This window comes from Podarcis melisellensis, assembly GCF_964234715.1.
Source record: "Podarcis melisellensis genome assembly, chromosome: 3".
Classification (NCBI taxonomy): Eukaryota; Metazoa; Chordata; class Lepidosauria; order Squamata; family Lacertidae; genus Podarcis; species Podarcis melisellensis.
In genome coordinates, this window is record NC_138530.1 from 68,128,632 (window position 1) to 68,146,441 (window position 17,810).

At 41.5% G+C, this 17,810-nt stretch overlaps 1 protein-coding gene across 1 annotated transcript; it reads right to left on the reverse strand.

Moving 5' to 3' along the window:
- Positions 1 to 1,996: 1,996 nt before the first annotated feature.
- On the reverse strand, positions 1,997 to 17,689 carry NUS1 (NUS1 dehydrodolichyl diphosphate synthase subunit). The gene is made up of 5 exons (XM_081905469.1): positions 16,761 to 17,689; positions 7,173 to 7,295; positions 6,555 to 6,707; positions 4,773 to 4,872; positions 1,997 to 2,222 (listed from the first exon to the last, which is right to left on the reverse strand). Exons 1-5 carry the CDS (start codon positions 17,446 to 17,448, stop codon positions 2,132 to 2,134), a joined length of 1,155 nt encoding a protein of 384 aa, XP_081761595.1. The 5' UTR covers positions 17,449 to 17,689; the 3' UTR covers positions 1,997 to 2,131.
- Positions 17,690 to 17,810: the final 121 nt, after the last annotated feature.

The window sequence follows — 17,810 nt, forward strand, 5'->3', positions numbered from 1 at the left end:
TACTGCAATGACATACATTCAAAAAGAGTAAATTGTGGATATGCACAGTGTTTTTGGCACAGCTAACTCATTGTTAAATTCTGGCCCAAATTACAGAAACTAATGGTGTCAAATGTGACAAGGAATGACCAAAATCAGGGTGGGCAATGTAAATATTCTTTGGCAATTTGCAGCAGACTAATATAAGCAAGGAAAGAAATTAACAAGTAAAAAAAAAAGAACATAAAACTCTCCCCTTTGCGCTTGTAATTGTCATTTCCTGTACCAGAATTCTTTTGGTAAGCTCATGATTCTGAATTTCATTTGCCAGTTCTCTCCAGATGATTCCAACCACACATAAGTTTACTACCTAGAATCTCTCTTTCAGGCTACGCTCCACACACCCTCTCTCTAGCAAACCAAATAGGTCCAAATTGTAGAACTGTGTGCATTAGTCAAAAGCATTACTGAAATATATTGCACATGTTCATGGTCTTCATAATAGAAATTTGAGGACTACAGCAAAGCGGAAGGAGCTTCTGGTATTCCAATGACTGTGAATACCATCCTGGTGCCTTTTTACTTCATTAGCTCACAGCAGAAAGCATATTTTTCTCAAAAACAAGCAATAAGAAATAAATTAGTTTACTCTTGTTATGAGCTTTTTGAACCTATTACAGATTTGATCTAAAAAAGAAAAATACTGTTTAATAGCAGCATGATCTGCAATACTTTACTACACTGATTTGTGGCATTTATAAAAAGCCATTTGCAAAATATATTAAATTTGGTTCCATTTTAAACCAAAAAAATAATGGGCTTTCCATTCCATAAGAAAATACTCTTTTGAAAAGGAACACCTGGACACTTAATGTCACCAATCAATGTTTAGGGATAAAATTAGGTTAAGAGTTTGAAGGAACAGTATACCATATATACTAAACAGCACCTAAGTAGCTGCAGGATCAAGAAAATGAGTCTATGAATTTTATTTTTCTGCATATTTGTTTTGCAATTAGATTGTATTATCACACTGCCATACAACAATTGTCACAGTCATTTATGCAGACAGTCATGCCATATCTTATAATGGGGGGAGGGGAACAGGTTCATCAGTGCATATTAAATTAATACTTTCCTGCCCTTTGCTGCTATATGCAGCCAAACACAATCCATTTACATTACCACAAAAATGTAAATTGACAATTTTACTTATGTTTATAATGAATGCATCACAGTGGATTTGGACTATAATTATCAAAATGAAATTAAGCCTTTAAAAATAGTACAAGTCGTATTTCTTAACTTACCTTAGAATTTGAGTATACCATTTTAAAACACACACTGTAATGTATATCTTATAGTTCATATTGTTTGGTGGGGAAATCAGTTTATGTGATTCCGTTATACAGTGATGATCCAACCCAACATTTATTGACTTCTAATAAAGTGTTTAATTGTCAATTAACAAGTTGTGGAAACACCCACCTTCCTAAGAGAGAAAGGGAAGACTGTGGCTATAGTTTTTGCAGCTGCCAGTTGTTCTAATGGTTATTTCATAATGTACTTAACATGTGTGATTAAAAAGCATGTTTGAGAAACCCCTTGACCTTTCTATGATTATCTTTTTCAGCTATACTTTTAATTCCATTTTACGCGCACACACGCCCCCAAACCCCTGAGGTGCATTTCTAGAAGCTTTTGAGGACAACTATGCAGACAGCTTCCTAGACTTTCAGTTATTCAAGTCCAATGAGAATGAGACAACAAAGGTGTGACAGCAGAAAATTCTAGGAAGGGTTTTTATATGGTCCAGTGTTTCTCCCCATTGATTGTAGTGCTACTTAGATTGGTTCCCTCAAAGTCAGAAGTATTCCTTTTATTAAGGATTTGGTCACTGGAAAGAGGCCTGAAGCTTCTAAACAGTTTTACAATATTTATGGTATGCCATATGCCACAGCAGTAGACCACTGCTTTCCCCGCAACTCCAAAGACTATGAGTACACACGCATACAAATTCTAAAAAGGTAAGACACTTTATTGAATTTGATAAATTAAGAGACTATGTACTGGACTTTTATGTATCACAGGTACTTGTAAACAGAGACACTGGGTCCTTTCCATGGAAATCCTGATAATGTTCAGCAAGAAGTTATTTTCCCACGCGCTGTTCACAGTTTGAATAGTGACGGAGGGCAGAGAAGAATTCTTCATAACTGATGTTCACATGTGAAGGCAAAGAACTGGGAAAACACAATTGGAAAGAGGCAGCTAAATATCCTAAGTAATGTGGGCACTGGATAAATCCAAGTAGCTTTATCCTAATCCTTGCCTTTGAACTATTTCACTGGTTTATTCTCAAGCTGATACACAGCATATCACAGACATAACTCTGGACAAACCTTGAAGTCAGAGCAATAAAACTGAAATCAATTAAAATTTTATTGATCAAGTGGATTTGCAAACTTAAATGACTTAACATTAGAATAGATGACTACTTAGAACTGACCGGCTCTGCACAGTATTGGGATTACTAAACAGAAGGGAGAAAAGTAGAAAAATGATAGGAGACATTATTGCTCCAGCTACAGGTGCAATACTATTCAATCCTACTTCACAGGTTCACTTTCACATAGCTTTTCCGTTGACATGACAGTCAAGTATGATAGTCCTCAAATACCAACACACCTTTCCAGGTAATGCTTTTGTTAACCTTCTACTGAAGGGAAGTCAAGCCTAACACATGCTTTCTTGTATCAGTTTTGGCACCATCTTACTACATTAACAGCTTTTCAACTAACTTCTGTTTTCAGGGATAGTTATAATTCTATATCTGGAATGATTCAGAAATCCAAACTCCATTATAGAGAACTTCAGAAATCCAATCTTCATTCCTCAGCCAGGATTTAGTTTCAACCATTTCCCTTAATTCTAAAGATTTGCATAGTGACAGATGAGAGTTAATCATGGATTGTATGAACCCAGTCATCATTTGACTGTACTGAGTTGGTTACATTAAGTAATTTTCTGATACCACAGAACTATTCACACAGGAACACTTGTATAGAAGATACTGAATTTAGTGTGCCTTTTACATGAAACAGTACTTTAGAGTGGTGTGCCTGATCGACCTGGCCCTTTAGGAAACACACAACAGGGCAGATTCCAAGAATATTTACAAAGCATGACTGATGCATGTTAAGATTATTATTTACAGAATCAAGATTACAGTGTGGAAGCCTGCCAGAAAGCCCCACAACCTAAGTGCTGATGAATAATGCACAAGCATGACTGGAGTGAAGGGGAGATTTGCTGTGTAGCTAATGTTTATGGGAAGACCATCTGTAACTTCCAGAGATACTTAGCACTTTTTATTCCCAGGTCTAAATCTTTAGGTTGAGCCATGCTTATGCAGGAACCATTAATTGAACGGGTTCAGTTGTTCTGGAAGGCAACCTACACCTGGTGATTGCCACAGATGATGTCATCCTAGACCAGTGGAGAATCAGCAGCTTGCAAACCAGCCCACAGCACCTGCTCCTTGCCACTCTCCAGCAATTAGGTCAGGAAGAAAGGCTTTCTTTCAAGCCTAACTGCTGCACAAGGAGCACACGTTTTTTGGACAGATCAAATCTAGGGTGGGAAAATCACTCCCTCTGGTAATTAGTCTTGGAAAACAAGCTAAAATCTTTTAGGAGAAATTGGTCTCCTCAACTGTAGCTATGCCCACTTTTGTCCTAGCCATGTCTGCTGCTGGAATGTGGCTTCTGGAAGGTTGCCCAGGAGGAAATACAGCACTTGGGCAGAAAAAGAAAACACTACCCCTCCCCTCCCCTTGACCTTTCTATAGCTTTTAACACAGTGGGTCACATAATATTAGACAGGCTTTTGCTTCTGATGCAGGCTTTTTTTTTTTTTTTGCTCTCCTGAAGAATATTACTATGCTGAATGGGGATCTGTCTTATGGGTACAGTGAAGCTCTGTTAAATCAGTATCTAGCAGAAAAGTACCTCTCATTATGATTGGGTTCCTATAGCCAAGTAACCCCTGGGGTAGGAGACACACTACTTCTACTTCACACATACACTCATGAAACCAGGCTTGAAGTGCAATATTTATTTTCTTCCCCCACTGGAATGATATAGAGAACATATTCTTGGTATACACTTGGTAGAACTAAGCCTGCTGCTGATCTGCTTTGTAGTGGTAGCAGGCTTCAATTCTCTAACCTACGATTTAAAAAATCTAGATGTTTCAAACTGTTTTAATTCATGCTAAAGGGTGAAGTTAGGAATAGTAATCTCTGTAACCAATTTCAAGTTCAGATCTATGTGAGGGTAGATATTCTACATCTATTAACATGGAAAACTAGGATGTGATCTCAATGGGCAACATGAAGGTTATTTGGGATCAGAATGTCCTGCAACATCTTTCAACAGTCTTTTGGTACTCAGAGTAACAAAATAAATGGCTTTCCTTCTCTTATTACAAATTTATTATACTCCTAACAAAATAATAATTATTTTTCCTTTCACAAGTTGACTACACATTTTGCACCTTTATAAAAAGTGGGAAACTATGTATCAACTAAAGGAAAAGAAACTGTTAGAATGCTTTTAATAGGGGCTTTTGAGAACTATTATTATTTGGGGCATGATGACAAGAAGAGCATATTCACTGATAAATGTAACTACTGAAAATCACACATGAAAGTTTGAACACAAAGGGTCAAAGCCACTTGCAATACAAAGTAAATGTTCCAAGTTACACACAACTATGTATAGTCAACTTACACAATCTCTGTCAATCGGATCTGCCATGGAAGAAATCCTAATACACTGTCCACAGGACCAAACTTTAATATTAATTCTGGGTCAGGAAAGCCATTAGTACCTAAAGAGAGTAATAGTTTGGGGTTGTAGAATTAAGACCATCTTGTTACATTAGAGCTTTAACACATCTTCACATACAATGTGCATTTCTTACAAATTATTTCCCATAGAACAGTACCAAATATTTTAGAGAGGACATCACTTAGGCCCCATAAAAATGACCTCAAACAATTTGACAGTTAACTACTGTGTGCAAATTTAGTTGGTATATAAAGATAAATATTACAATTACAATTTTATCCAGTTTAAACAGTGCTTTAAAAATTATCATTTTTTGGTCTTTATAATAGTTTAACTGAAACACTGCCGTGTCCACTGACTTTGGAATTTACTGAAAGCAAGTATGCTTATTACTACTTTGCTCATTTAGAGCAAAGGAAATCTGAATCTCTGTTAGCTTTATTTTCTTGCTATTTCTAGCATATAGTTTACAGTAAAAGACTGCAAATTCAACTGTTCAATCAGTGTTTTAAGCTTCCAGTGTTTTCAGAACCACCATGCAGTGGCTGTAGTTCAAAGTGCAACCTTCTAAGCTGCTTTGAGAGCCAAACGCATAAAAGGACGTGTCATTATTTTTTGTTGTGGCAATAGTGCCCATGGCTAAAGAAAGCAAGGTACAGTTTTATTTTAAAGAAGACATTCACATCTCCAGCAAGTGTTTCAAGAAAGTCAAAAAATTTTTAGCTGTTCACTCAATTCTTTTTCACATTGCACACATGCCTTCTTTGAATCACAACCCTTGTCTTGATTTCAAAAAAGGTGATTGTACTATCAGCAGTAATTGCTGTTACTGCATGACACATTCCTCCTTCAGGCTAACTTGAAGGTGGAGGTGTCCAAAGCAGCCAGAATTTGCTACTGCCATGCAGTTTGCTCCCGTTTCCCGATTAAGTAAGTATGGATCTTTTATCTGACGTTATGTTGAACTTCAGAAGCCCTTCCGAGCAGTATGAAATCTGCTTTCAAATGCCTCCAAAGCCCTATACAGGCCTGTATTGGCCCACACCTGTGTTCCACTTTGTGCTATGGCAGACATTTATCTTTTAACCTGACACAGTAATTAATGGCAGCCAGGAACATACATTTGTGACATCAGTGTATATATCCACAGTGAACTTGAACATTTCCTCATCAAGCTGTAACATATAGCAGCTAAACAAAAGCAGATAAAACAATTCTGCTCGCTAAAATGAAACACTGCCAAATGGTAAATTTAGTGAGGCATTACAGTTTGTTTTTAACAGCACTTAATGTAACAATCTCCTGGCACTACTTAATAAAAAAAGCAGTTGCACTACAGCTGTCAAAATAAGTTTCCCCTGAAATTCCTTTATAGCCAAATTTCAATTGGCAATTGAATAAAATTTACCTCAGATGGCTTGGCTGAAGCAATTCTCTCCAAATTACTTTATGTGCTATAACAAATAATGAGTCACTCACGTCCCACAAGCAATTAAATTTCTTTGAAATGCACAACACTACATAGCATACACCAAAACACTTGTGGGAAATAGGTATTCTGTGAAGCAGCCCTCAGAATCTGCCTGTTTGAAGACTGTGCACAATGGGTATGAGCTCTAGATACAAATGTGTTTGGGTCTGGGAAAATTACGGTCACCTAATTAGCCACACCCCCCACACCACTTTTCATGAGGGGTAAACAACTTCAGCCATCATACTTACTAGTTAATAAGTTTTCCAAGACGTCCATATCCAGATCTGTGCATTTTTTTTGTTTCTGTGCTACTAAGTGGCAAAATTTCTGAGCTGCTTTTACTATATCTGTCTTCCCATCCTCTGAAGACAGCACATTCAGTGTAGATTGGCAATTTAAAACTGCAACAAAAAAGAAAGAACTTAAAGCAACTAAATGGAAATGGAAGAAGTCAGCTTTACTTGAAGTTCACCTCTTACTTGCAAACAGGATAAACATCATTCTCCACTCCCAAAGCCAGTGAAGGCTCCCAGCAGCAAGGCTATTTTAAATTTAATTTACAAAATGAACCTTCTGTAAAGAATCACGAGAAACGCTTGCTAAAATATTAATAGTTCAGTAAAAGTTTAATATCAAAACTTATAACATTTAACTAAAACTGCCAGTCATTTCTGTAAAATAAGGCATTCACACTCAATTCCAGCTATCAGCATATGCTGAGATGTTCATGGGATTTATTGTACTCATGGAGATACCCATTAATTCCCATGCAGGGAGTTAATCAATGTTTGTGGATCAGATTTGGGTGTCCAGGAACTTTCTAGTTCTCAATAACAGTACAGGATTTTCAAAATAAGAAATCTTACCTTGATCTGTTTTATCTTGATTTGCAAACTTCACTGTATATTTGGAACAGTCAAGATTTAACAATTCCTGCTGCTGCTTTAGGATTTCATCCATTAGCCTTGAATTATTTCTCTTGAAAAAACCTTGCAAAGAGAAGAGAAAGAAGTACTGGCTAATTGATCATCATTTTCCAGGTAATCTATGTCAGTATTTTTATAGATCTCTAGAATCATATAAATAGTTTAATTATTTTTCTTTTTAAAAAAATCCAAGGATATCTGGGCCTCATTTACCCCCTGAAGAAAAACATGTAGAGGCTAGCCATCTTACAGAAACTTGTATGAATTTTCAATTTGACATCCTAGAATTATGGAACATTAATTCATGTATCATGCCAAATAGTAGCTAAGCTTCCTTAAGCACAGCTTTCAGCCATCTGAATTTGAGAAAAGCGAACTACAGTTTGGCAACAGATACCACAAATCTTTTTCAGCCAGACTTGATTAGTCTGTTGCACAAATCAGAATACCAACTGGAGATTAGCAATCCTGCTGAAATCAACTACTATATCCAGCTAATGTAAACAGAATTAATTATGTTCCAATTATTCCACCTTCAAGGATTAAAAAATTAAAAACAGATCATCTTTTAAACAGTAATCATATGGCCCAGCCTAATTTAATATAAATAGCAGAGCATCATGTATGCTACCCCAAGCTCTTTGAAGGAAGGGCAGAATAAAAATGTACCGTATTTTTCGCTCCATAGGGCGCACCGGACCATAGGGCGCACCTAGTTTTTAGAGGGGGAAATCAAGAAAAAAAATCTTATTTCCCCCCCCCAGCCCCAAAGAGCAGCGTACAGGCTGCGTGCAACCTCTCCCTGCCGGAGGGGTTGCGTGCGGCTATGGCACAAGCCAAGGCAGCGAGCAGGATGGATCCCGCTCACTGTTTTGGCTTCCTCTTTGGCTTCCTCTTTAGAGGCTGCGCGGGGCTAAAAAAGCCATAGCCGCGTGCAGCCTCTCCCTGCCGGAGGGGCTGCGCGCGGCTATCCCTGAAGCCTTCCGAGCGCAGCGCAAGTTCCCGCTGCGCTCCTCAGGCTTCAGGTTCATTTTGCTGAAGCCGGGAGAGCAAGACTCTCCTGGCTTCAGCGAAAGGAACCTGAAGCCTCCAGAACGCAGCGGGAACGTGCGCTGCACTCCAAAGGCCTTCAGGCAGCTATCCCTGATGCCTGGAGAGTGAGAGGGGTCAGTGCGCACCGATGCCTCTCACTCTCCAGGCTTCAGTGAAAGCAACAGGAAGCCTCCAGAGTGCGGAGGGAGCGCTCCCTCTGCGCTTCGGAGGCTTAGCGTTGTTATCGCTGAAGCCAAGGAGCCTGCATTCGCTCCATAGGACGCACACACATTTCCCCTCAATTTTTGGAGGGGAAATAGTACATCCTATAGAGCGAAAAATATGGTAATTAACAGAAGAAAAAACAATAAGATTAAAGTTCCAAAGTAAAAGTATGGATTTCTATTTGCAATTTTTTAATATAAATGTCATTCTCGCAATTTTATACTGCATTTATTTTGTGTAGCTGCTTGATTGTCAGTAGTCTTGATTTTAAAGGTGAACTGAAGAACTTGAAGACATCATTAACGCATGTTCAAGTTTATTTTTGCCCAATTTGAAAGTGTCAGGTGGGTGACATTTTTTGAGCTTTCTCAAACAACCAATCTTAAGGCATGAATTTCCATGTGGGATCCTATGGGGAGAGTTTCATGTATTGCTACGTTGGGTATGGCACTCCAAAAAGGTTTCTCGGGGTGTGTGGGAAGAAAGGGAATATATGTTGCATGAACAGTCTTCTGTTTCTACAACTTTATATCCAACCATTTGTTACTACCAGAATCCACAAGTGCAAGTAATGTCCAGGATACAAAAACTCTACTGAAGGTACACCTAAGGCTTTGGGCGTATCTAACAGTTTTTGACGCCTTGCCCCCACCCCAAAAGACAGACACTGGAGCTGCATTAACTACTAACAACTACTGTCGCACGACCAAAGTGCTGATTGAGACATCCAACCCCAAAGTACTTTGCGGTGCACAGAGTGAGTTGCATGGCTCTTGGAACCCAGCCAATTCTTTCAACACTTTTACCCAAAATGATTTATTTATTAGAGTTTAACTTGGCAGCATAATGAACTACAGGTTATGTAGTCTACCTTAAAACAAGGACTGAATTGTCATGTAAATGAGGCCAATGGGTGCTAAATCTAGCTAAGTCTCAGCCTTTGTTTTAAATAAAAACAAAGAAAAAACAAACACATGCTGGGCACAGATCAGAACTACTATTAACCAAGCTGTACTTGTCTGAACAAGTAGCAGCAGCTGTAGAGGTGACTTTGCACAATCAGATGTTATGACTCCCACAGACCTTGCAGTTGAACCTGGCAAATAAACTTTGAGTACTTTCTGTAAGAACAGTCCTGCTGGATCAGACCAAAGGCCCATCTAGTGCAGCATCCTGTCCTCACAGTGGTCACCTGAAAGCAGAACCTGAGTGTAACAGCATTCTGAGCGCATTCACACCACTTGCCTTTCTTCGCAACTGGTATTTGGAGGCATGCTGCCTTCAACATGGAAGGTACTGCCCAGCCACCATGGCTAGTAGCTGTTGATAGCCTTATCCTCCATGAATATATTTAATCTTCTTTTAATGCAAGTTGGTGGCCAACACTACATCCTACAAATAAACTATGCACAGTGGGAAGTGACTCCTTTTGTCTGTCCTGAATGTTCCAAAATCTGTCCAAGTTAAGTGGTTCCCAACTGTACATATGTGACTATATAGGTATGACACACCAATCAACTGCTACTGTGCTATAAAAATAGGCTAAAGACAAGGCCAGGTGCAGCTTTTCTGGTTTGAGTGCCTCACGAGCTGCTGTTATTATTGTTATTGTTATTTACTTGTACCCTACCCCAGTGTTTCCCAAACGTTTTTGGGCAACGGCACACCTGTTTACTGAAAAAAAATCTCGCGGCACACCACCATTAAAGCCCCGCCCCGTGACGTCAGCGCGCAGCGTCACGCCGGGAGGGACGCACAAAAGTGAAAGTTTTTTCCCTCCCCCTTGCTGGGAAACCTCCAAGCTTTGGGGGTGGGAGGAGGCAGCAGAGCGAGGGACTGAGGGACGGCGGCAACTGAGGCGGCGGCGGCTGAGGCAGAGCTGGGAAGGGGGTTTCCAGGGGACACGGCAGCTCCTCGAAAGGCTTCTCTCAGCTGCGCTCAATCCGCCTCGGAGAGGATTTCCCCTCCGGTCCCATGCGTTTGTTTGGGGCATCGCTCCGGCTGCTCCCTCTCCCGCCGCGCAGGAGCGATGCCTCTCTCTGGCTCTCCCTCCGCGCAGGCTGAGGGAGGGAGGGAGGGGCGCGTGTGACCCGTCTCTGCTGGGAGACCAAACCCAGCGAGGCAGAGTCGCGCGGAGGCGCCCAGGCAGCGCTGCCGGCTGCGAGGAGGAGCGCCAGGCAGCAGCAGGAGGCGCGGCCTCTCCTCGCCGCCGCCGCCCCGCCTCTCGCCGCCCGACTCGCCCGCCTCCCTCCAGGCATCTCGCGGCACACGAGGCAACGTCTCACGGCACACTCGTGTGCCGCGGAACACCGGTTGGGAAACACTGCCCTACCCATCTACGTAACTGGGTTGCCACAGCCACTCTGAGCAGTTTCCAACAGAATATAAAAAGCACAATGAAACATCAGATATTAAAAACTTCATGATACAGGGCTATTCATTACTATTAGAGTTAATATATCTTAGCTTTCTGAAAACTGGAGTCACCAAATTTTCTTTATGTGCAGTTGTTTGTCAACTTTATTAGGCCCCCCTCTCTCTCAAAAAAAAAGTTTAGCAAGCATATAATTTATGTTTCTTCCTTTATATTGGTTCCAGCAATTTTTTTAGTTTTAAGTTTCTTTAAAACTTTTAGTACTCAAATTATTTTCTTGAAACAATTCCTACCCCTTCTTAGGGAAATGTAATTACAGAAATGTTCCTTTGATCTCTAGGGGCCTAAGATATAAAGTTAATATGAAAATGGTTTATATATTTTTGTACCAGGTATTTGCCTGGAAATAAAGAGTTGTTATGCTTTCAGCAGAATAAACTAATTGCCTTTTCTGCATTAGGCAGAGAAGTGTCCAACAGGTTTTCAATTATAAATCATCTTGTAGAAGCCTTGCTGTGTGGGAGTGTTATCTATTAAAGCCTACAGAACTTTTGTTCAGCCCATACAAATAGGTCAAAGTTACTTTCACAGAAGATAACATTCCCTAAATTGTTATTAGTCATCCATTAAAGCCTATCTCAGTATTGGCGTCTTTAAAATCTGAGTTGTATAAAAAATTTAGAATTGTGACATGTTGAGGCTTAGATTAATGTATTTAATACAATTGTAGTTCTGTTACATACAATTATGTTTCATTTTAATGTGTATTTCTTACGAAAGTTAATTGCATCTTTTTAAAAAGTAAGCAGTCTTTTTAATATTCAGTTTTAAAAGTTGATTGATTCATGAATATTTAAGAAAAAAATCACAATAGTATTATTATGCATTTACCATCCTATAATTAAATAGGAACATTATTTTTTTCAACACATAAGCTATTTTATAAGGCTTCTCATTTCTGCTAGTACAGTGGTACTTCGGGTTACAGATGCTTCAGGTTACAGACTCCACTAACCCAGAAATTGTACCTTGGGTTAAGAACTTTGCTTCAGGATGAAAACAGAAATCGCACAGCGGCGGCGCAGGAGGCCCCATTAGCTAAAGTGGTACCTCAGGTTAAGAACAGTTTCAGGTTAAAAATGGACCTCCAGAACGAATTAAGTTCTTAACCAGAGGTACCACTGTATAGCTTCTGGATCTGTCTGAAGTTCTGTTTCCACCTTGCTCTTGATAGTCAAGTTTCTAATTTATACATAAAAGACATTTGAAATTGAGGAATCCCTATGTGTACTAGTCAGTCTCTCTTTATGGAATTTAATTCCACCTAAGAAGACATGTGTTTAGAGACATACAGTACAAAAATTTAAAACTGGACATATCTAGAGCACCTGTCCACAGGTCTGGATTTTCCTAACCAGCATGCATAACTGAAGCTGAATCCTGAAAACTGAGGGTGTTATGTGTTCCAAGTTCCCATATCCAGAAGATAAGGCAGCCTGCCCTGGATAAGGTTGCACCCCCTGGGATGTAGCATATCTGCAGCCTAAGGGTGTTCCTTGATTCAGCACTGCCCCAGAGGCTCAGATGGCCTCGGTGGCTAGGATTGCCTTTTTTCAGCTATGGCTAGTTCACTAGCTACATCCCCTTTTGGACAGAGATGACTCAGCCACTGCACTCTATGTCCTGGTAACTTCCAGAATAGATTACTGCAATGTGCTCTACATGCAGCTGCCCTTAAAAGATTACTTGGAAACTTCAGTTGATCCAAAATGCAGCATCCACATTACTGGCTGGGGTTTCATTTAGATCTCCTATAGCCCCAGTTCTGAAACAGCTGCACTGGTTAACAGTTCCTTTCCAGCCCAATCAAGGTACTTACATTAGTGTTTAAAGTTCTAAACATGCAGGACCTAGATATCTGAAAACTGTCTCATTTCCTACAGATCCTCTTGACTGCTAAGATCAGCAGAGGGGGCACTTTTAGTAGTTCCTCCACCCCTAGAAGCTTGAGGGATGGTGGACTGGGAGATGGCATTCTTTGTGACAGTCCCCAGGTTGCATCTGGCACCTTTACTATACAACTTCCAACAAATTCTGAAGATGCAGCTTTCTTAATTCTGGCTTTTGACACTTGACATATACATTTTTAGGATCCACCTTGTTTCTGTGACTGTAGGCTGTTTTGAAATGTTTTAATACAGTATTGTGTTTTGTTTTGTTTTAAATATTGTGTTTTAATATTGTAACTCTCCTCGGACCTCAGGTTGCAGAAAAGGTAATTAGTAACAACAACAAATTGTTAGAATGCAAGTATGTATCGAGTTGCTATTTGCCATCACCTTCACCCTGTAGGCTGTTCCTATTAAAACATTCTCAAAAAACAAAAAGTTTATGTACTTCATTCACACAGATATTGTCAAATTGAGTGAAAATAATATTAGAAGTATAGTTTCAAATGACATAAATAATTTAGAAAATACATTGATACATATTTCTTCTCAGTAATGCTCCATTCCTCCTTCCGTTTGAGATATGGTAGCTGTTTCAGCCTGGGGAGCTGGGAAAGAGATCCTGTGACGTGGAACAGCTACATCATGTCCAAAAAACTGTGCTCATTTTAAATTGTTTTTTAATAGTTGCTGTATCTTGCCTCTTCACATGCCTTTAATAGTTGTATCGAACACTCCATGCTCGTGTATCTAAGGCACTGAAGAAGAAAGGACCTAGAAACAACTACTCGGGATAACTAGCTAACCTGTAAGATGACTCCTTGGGAATGTAGGAGCTAATGAGGGATTGGCTCATACCACATTTGTTCAATCTATTTATTTAGTTTTCTGTAGTTTAGATCTTAAACACAGAGTTCACTTCTGATTTATTAGAAAAATCAAAACACCTCTCCCCAGTGCTTTGTAAAAAAGAACGTTATTGAAGTAAGCACTTGACAAATGCATTTGGATGCAGTGGCAGAAGCACAGCCTCAGTGGAAGCACCATTTATGTGAAAGAGGATCTTTTGGTTCCCTTGCACCAAGCAGTCTGCTTTTAGCTTTCACAAGAATGAAACAAGGCCTCTCCAATGCTGTTGGAGGCAATGTCAGCTGACAAAGTGAACCATTCCAATCTCTCCTACCCTATAGCCTGCTAACATGATTACACATTTTATATAGTTACTCTCAAAATAAAGGTTCAATGTAACACAAGAGTTGTTTGCTTTTTCAAGCGTACTATGACTAAAGATGACTTTAGAATTCTAGCAATAGATGTCCATGAATCAATGCTATGTCCCAGCCTTCTCCAGCTGGATTCCCTCCTGATGTTTTAGATCATAACACCCAACATCCCTAACCATTTTCCATGGGTCCCAAACATTTGATGAGTATGAGATTGGGGGAGATTATTATAACCCATCACCACCATTGCAGCAGCAGCCAAAAACTATCTTCTAAGCTTACAAAAGAGGCCCAAATGCTGACAGTTTCAGAACTTGACCTCTAAAAGATTTCCTACCCCATGGGTACTAGATAGAATTCCTATTCCAAATATTCCAAAAAGAGAAAACGTGTCTGCTGCATAGTATTATTTGTCATATGAAATATTAGCTATAAACAGAATACGGATGTATAGAATGGAATTGTGACTTTTTATTCTTAATTGGTCTGTTTCCAAAACCAGTTTCAACTACAGTTTGTTGAAAGCTTGATTTTTTTAAAAAAAGTAACTCTTTGAATGCAGCTAAATATCTGAATACATATGCCCCTGTGTAGTATCATAAAATCAATTGTGCTTATGTTGTTGCTTTTAATGTATGCAAGATGGAAAAAAGCTTCTTAAGTGATTCACTTCAAAGTATGACAACCATCAGCATGTGAATCTGAGACTAAGTAGTCATATGAAATTTAAATAACATGCTTGTACTTATTAACAAATTAAATTAAACCTACACATAGTTGCATCATTTGCTGCTGCTTCGGGCTTGATTCTTCAAGGCAGAAAAAATGTCTTCTAAAGTTCAAAATATAATACAGCATCAAATATTTCTCTCTTTTGAGGCTACAGACTAATGCTCTTGGTTGAAACCTTAAACTACCACCACTATTTCCCTTTTTCCTGCAACCTAACTACACCACAAACACAGTTTGCATGATAGGATCTGGTCAGAAAGTAGAACTGATTTGTACTGTTCCTTATTGGTCAGAGATGGGGTTCAGATAGACAGGAATACCTTCTATCATTTTGTTAGACAGGAAATAGGGAGGGGTAAGAAAGCAGCACTGGTTTTCAATTAAATGACTTTGATACATGTACCCAGGTGAGCTCTTTGAGCAGACTTTCTCAATCTGTGGGTCCCCAGATGTTGTTGAACTACAACTCCCATCACCCCTAGCTAGCAAGGCCAGAGCTCAGGGATGATGGGAGTTGTAGTCCAACAACATCTGGGGACCCACAGGTTGAGAACCACTGCGGGAGTCTGCCTTTCTATGTGTGGATAAATGATAAGATATGCACGATATAAATGTGATAAAGGGTCTTTTAGTTATTCTTTCACTCTTCTTTTTTCTCTGTACAGTTGTGTTTTGTATTTTCTTATAAATTAGTTTGAATTTTATTGTTTAATGTTAAAAAACTTTCATATACATTGATCATCCTTTAACAATTCCTCCCCCTTGCCATGGCAAGTGATACATTGCTCTCTGGCAAGAGTGAGAAGCAGAAACCCACCTGCTTCCTTCCTGGTTAAGTTGAGAGGAGCAAAGACATCCCTCTCTTGTGTTGGGATATGGGGAAGATTGTCACCCACCTCTCCAGCTCCACATTCGGAGCTGGCTGTTTGCACAGTGGGTGGTCTAAGAAGTGTCTGTCCACCACTGCAAAATGAGCCTCAGCCTTTCCCTCCAGCTGCATTTGGAAAAGGCTGGAGACAGGTGGTTGACAGCTGTGGCACTCCCGTGTATCTCCTCCATCCAGTCAAGTCCCAGCCTTGAAAAGTGAAAAGTAGTGACACTTTGAGCTACACTTCCACCCACTGCATAAATAAGCCCCAGCTTTTTGCTCTACAGAGAAAGTCTGGGACTTGTTTGGGTAGCAAGGGTGTTGATGCAGCTACCTAGACCTTGCTCCCCCTTTCCCAGCCCCAAACCTAGAATTAGAAACAGTGGTGGTATGATTCCAGCAATTACACTGGGCTTCTGAGGTCCTCTGATGCCGTACATAATTCCTGGGAATCACCTACCTCTTCCACAGCTCCAAATTTGGACCTATAGAAGAGGAGCAAGGGATTGTTCAACTTCAGGCAGAGATGCAGTCCAGGTAAGGGATCAACAGCCCAAGCCTATGCATGTATATTCAAAACAACATGCCACTGTGTTTATAAGAGGTTTACTCCCAAGCATACTGAACACAAGAGTAAATGTGCACAGGATTGCAATGAAGGGGAGAGACAACGTCCTGGCAACCAGAAACAGGGCGTTGCATTTGACTAATACACAGAGTCATTGAAATCCTTGGACTGAAAATTTATCAAGACAAACTCACCTTCATTCATTTGAATGGTGCAATTGTGTGCAGTTACCTGGCAATAAGCCCCGTTCAACAGAGGTCTTTGTATCCTTAACCCCCACCCCATTGCCCATCTGTCACCCCTTTCAGATGCCACCAACACACCCTACACTTGTGTTCTCAGAGGAGGCACATGCGACTTCCGTGGAAGTTGCCTCCCGGTATGCGCGGGTTGCCTTTATTTATAGTAAACTGTTAACTTAGAGCAAACGTTTCTGAACCGAGCAAGGGCAAGGTCACGTCCTCCGCATGGGATGGGAGAAGAAAATCGAAAGGGGTTTAGGGAAAGGACAAGCGGACAAGGCGGGTGGCCGAAGGGCGGCTCCGAGGGCAACTCACCTTCTTGGTCGTAGACGGTGACATAGGAGATGCCCACCGCCATGCACCACACCACCAGGCTGGCCATGTCCGCGTAGCTCTGCTCCTCCTCGACCACCACCAGCCCGACGTGGCCCGGCAGCTTCTGCAGAGACTTCCCGTCCTTGCGCCACCGGCCGCCGCCTCCTCCTCCGACCACCTTCCGCCCTGCCGCCGCCGGCCTGTGGTAGGCGAAAGCCCCCGTGCCCACCGCCGCCGGGGCCAGGAGAGCCCGCGAGGCGACGGCGGCCGCGGCCGAAGCCGCGCGCCGCCGCCAACGGCTGGGCCACGAGCCGCGACCTCCGAACCAGCCTCGGAACCAGGCGAAGAGCGCGCGCTGGACGTGGAGGAGGAGGTGCAGCAGGCGCCACAGCAGCTCGTGCGCGACGCTCATTGGTCTGGGCGGAGGACGGCGCGAGGGAACCGGACGCGGGAAAAGGAGAGGCGGCGGCGGCGGAAGAGGCGGCGGCGGCGGCGGCTGCTGCTGTCGCGAGGGAGGCTCAGCCGCAGTGCGAGGCGCAAACCATCTCGCCTTCCTTTCCCTCACGGACACGGTTTTATCTGCCCGGCAACCTCCGTTAGCGCCGCCATCTCCATACCTGCCCTGACCTTTTCCCTCTTGCCTACGCACGAGCCGCCCATTGGCCGAGGCGATGCCGCCGAGGGCCATTTCCGGGTTGGTGGAGCGAATGACGTGGCCCCCTAAAGGAAAGGGCGGCGTCTCCGAGCTGAATTCCAAGATGAACGGGAAGGCGAGTTCTCCGCCACCTACGGCGGCGGCCCTCGGATTCAGCACGTGTTTTCCTCATGCACAGCGACATCTAGCGGCGGGAGTGTGCGCCGGCTGCTGATAGTCGCGCTGCTTGGGTTGGAGAGCGCTGCCTGACTTTGCCTTTTTCACTCTTTTAGTTTGCTCATTTTCGGTCACTGACTCTGCATAAGAGGCCACCGTACGCAAGTTTCATCATCCGTTAATACAATATATACTTTTCCTGTGACCAAACAAACGAAGATGCACTGGAGGAACGACCA

Excerpts from the sequence above, each read along its gene's own strand:
- NUS1 (XM_081905469.1), bottom strand. The coding sequence starts at position 17,448 with ATGGCCCTCGGCGGCATCGCCTCGGCCAATGGGCGGCTCGTGCGTAGG. Across the intron at positions 7,296-16,760 it reads CACCGTCTACGACCAAGAAG|GTTTTTTCAAGAGAAATAAT; the intron begins GTGAGTTGCCCT and ends TCTCTTTGCAAG. Across the intron at positions 4,873-6,554 it reads CTTGGAAAACTTATTAACTA|GTACTAATGGCTTTCCTGAC; the intron begins GTAAGTATGATG and ends TACTCTCTTTAG.